The sequence below is a fragment of the Melampsora larici-populina genome (genome assembly GCF_000204055.1).
Source record: "Melampsora larici-populina 98AG31 unplaced genomic scaffold MELLAscaffold_4, whole genome shotgun sequence".
Lineage (NCBI taxonomy): Eukaryota > Fungi > Basidiomycota > Pucciniomycetes > Pucciniales > Melampsoraceae > Melampsora > Melampsora laricis-populina.
The window spans coordinates 1,423,350-1,425,560 of record NW_006768768.1 but is presented as its reverse complement, the minus strand read 5'-3'; the positions used below and the strand labels follow the sequence as shown (position 1 = coordinate 1,425,560).

The 2,211-nt window shown below is 31.0% G+C and overlaps 1 protein-coding gene across 1 annotated transcript; it reads right to left on the bottom strand.

Annotated features, from left to right (window-relative positions):
* Positions 1-1,045: 1,045 nt before the first annotated feature.
* Positions 1,046-1,952, bottom strand: MELLADRAFT_92362 (uncharacterized protein; the record flags this gene model as incomplete). The annotated part of the gene is made up of 2 exons (XM_007405503.1): positions 1,046-1,066; positions 1,116-1,952. 2 exons carry the CDS (start codon positions 1,950-1,952, stop codon positions 1,046-1,048), a joined length of 858 nt encoding a protein of 285 aa, XP_007405565.1.
* Between the last annotated feature and the right edge of the window lie 259 nt (positions 1,953-2,211).

Here is a 2,211-nt window from a genome sequence, read left to right as displayed (position 1 = left end):
GTAAATTTTTTGATGCAAAAATGAAACATGCACCACCAAATAGACACTTTAAATTTTGCAGAATGTGATTTCTCACCAGAAATTGCTTAAGTGAACACGCCCTAAGAGTCTCAAGTCTGACAATAACCCTTCAAAAACTTGTCCATACTATAAAAACTTGAACCAAATCTCTTATATATAAATATTTTGATTGATTACTTTTCATGTTTTTCAAATTTCTTTTTAATATTTTATAACCCTTTGAAATCCATCTTCTTCTTCTTCTTCCACACACACATCTAAAACCATTAGAAATTCCAAAATCAAAACATCAAAAATTGCGTACCACAAACTATAAAAATGCACATGAGAAAATCAACAAGATTTTACAAAAAAAAAATCCAATCAATCAATCAATGAAATCCCCCCCTCCACAAAGTTTTTTTTCCAAAAAGTTTTCAAATTAAATAAACCATACCTCTTTCAATCCAACAAACCAAACCAAACCAAACCAACCAACCAGAATGCTCAAACCCTCCTTAAGTAAATAAACTTTCCTTCTAAACCTCCAAACCAATTCAAATCAAATCAGGTTTCTGCAAAAAACCATCTTTCCAAAACTTGTTTTTAAATTCAAACTTTTCACAATCCAATCCTCCATTTGATTTTTGTACCAAATTTCAAGTTTCAATCCAAACCTAATCTAATCCGATCACGACGTTCTTTTATCCATTTACAACCAATCCATTCATCAACATCTCCCAAAACATGTTGTTTACTTTTTTATCCAAACCAAAAAAAAACCAAAAAAAAACCAATTAATCATCAAATCATTCCAATCAAAAGTGTATGTAAAGAAACTTACAGATAAAATAACATCATATCACCAAAAACTATGATTTTTTCCAAAAATCAAAAAAAGACAGTAGGTGTTATAAAATAATCCAAGAATCAGGATTTAATCTATCAAAAAAAATCATCAAAACTCTCTCTCAAAAAAAACACTCAACTATACTGAGCAGAACCAATTCCATAATGCTAATCCCACCCAAACCAAACCAAAAAATCATAAGTTTCCATCCAAATCCTTAAGAAATTTAACCAAATCAAAGTGAAAAAGTAAAAGAAACACGTACGATTGGAGGATCCGTAAGTTGTCTATCAAGTCCGACCGTCATCTTACCCCAATCCAGAACCTTAATCTTCATTTCCTTAACCAAAGCCAAATTAGAAGAATCAATCTGTTTAACTCTTGTAGGAGAAAACGCATTGCGATCAGTCGCATTACCAAGTTGCATAGATCTATACATATATCGAATAGATTTAGATTGATTTAAATCCTTTTGAAGTTCATCTAATGATGATTTTAATGAGTTTATAAATGATTTAAATCTAGATCGATGAACAGATAATTCATTTAAACTTAATGGATTCCCATCACCTAAATCATTTTCCGTATCTTTAGGTTCGTTTTCCAAAGTTTTGGAAATACTTGAAATCGGTAATGGATATTGAACAGCACGAGATCTAGCTAAATAATCTAAATCCCAAAACCCACTATTAAAGATTACTAGATCAGGTAAAGGTAAAACCTTTTTCGAAATCAAAGGTAAATAAAATCGATTTAATTTAGATTGATAATCTTGAGGTAAATCTTCACGTGGATGAAAGAATGGAACTTCTTCTTGAACCATACAACCCATTAAAAACCAATTATAGACTGTAAAATTCAATTCAGGTAAATATGAAATTCCAATCTGATGTGATTCTAATTTAGTGACCGGTACATTGATTTGATCTGAAGCTTTCCAAAACTGATGAAAACCTTTGGTACCTTTCAAAGCACGTCGAGCAAAATGAATGACCAAGTTTCGATCAATCGAATCACCAATCAAAAGGATTGATTTATTTTTCAACCAATCTACTTGATCGAATCTGTTTTGATGTAACTGATGAGAGTAAGAAGGAACCATCCAATCTGATTGATTGATTTGATGGTTTGATAAAGTAGATTGAAGATGATCATTATAGATTATATAACGAGATTGATGTAAGTTGGATGAACTGTAAAGTGAACCTGGTTCAGAGTATGGATCACATTCAAAATCTTGATGTGAATCGATGATCGGATGATGTTCATTTCGATTTGGATTTCTAGTGATTCTTTGATTTAATCTCCAATTCGTTCTTATAAAGAAAGATCACATGAGATTAGTAAGATCTTCAAGTACT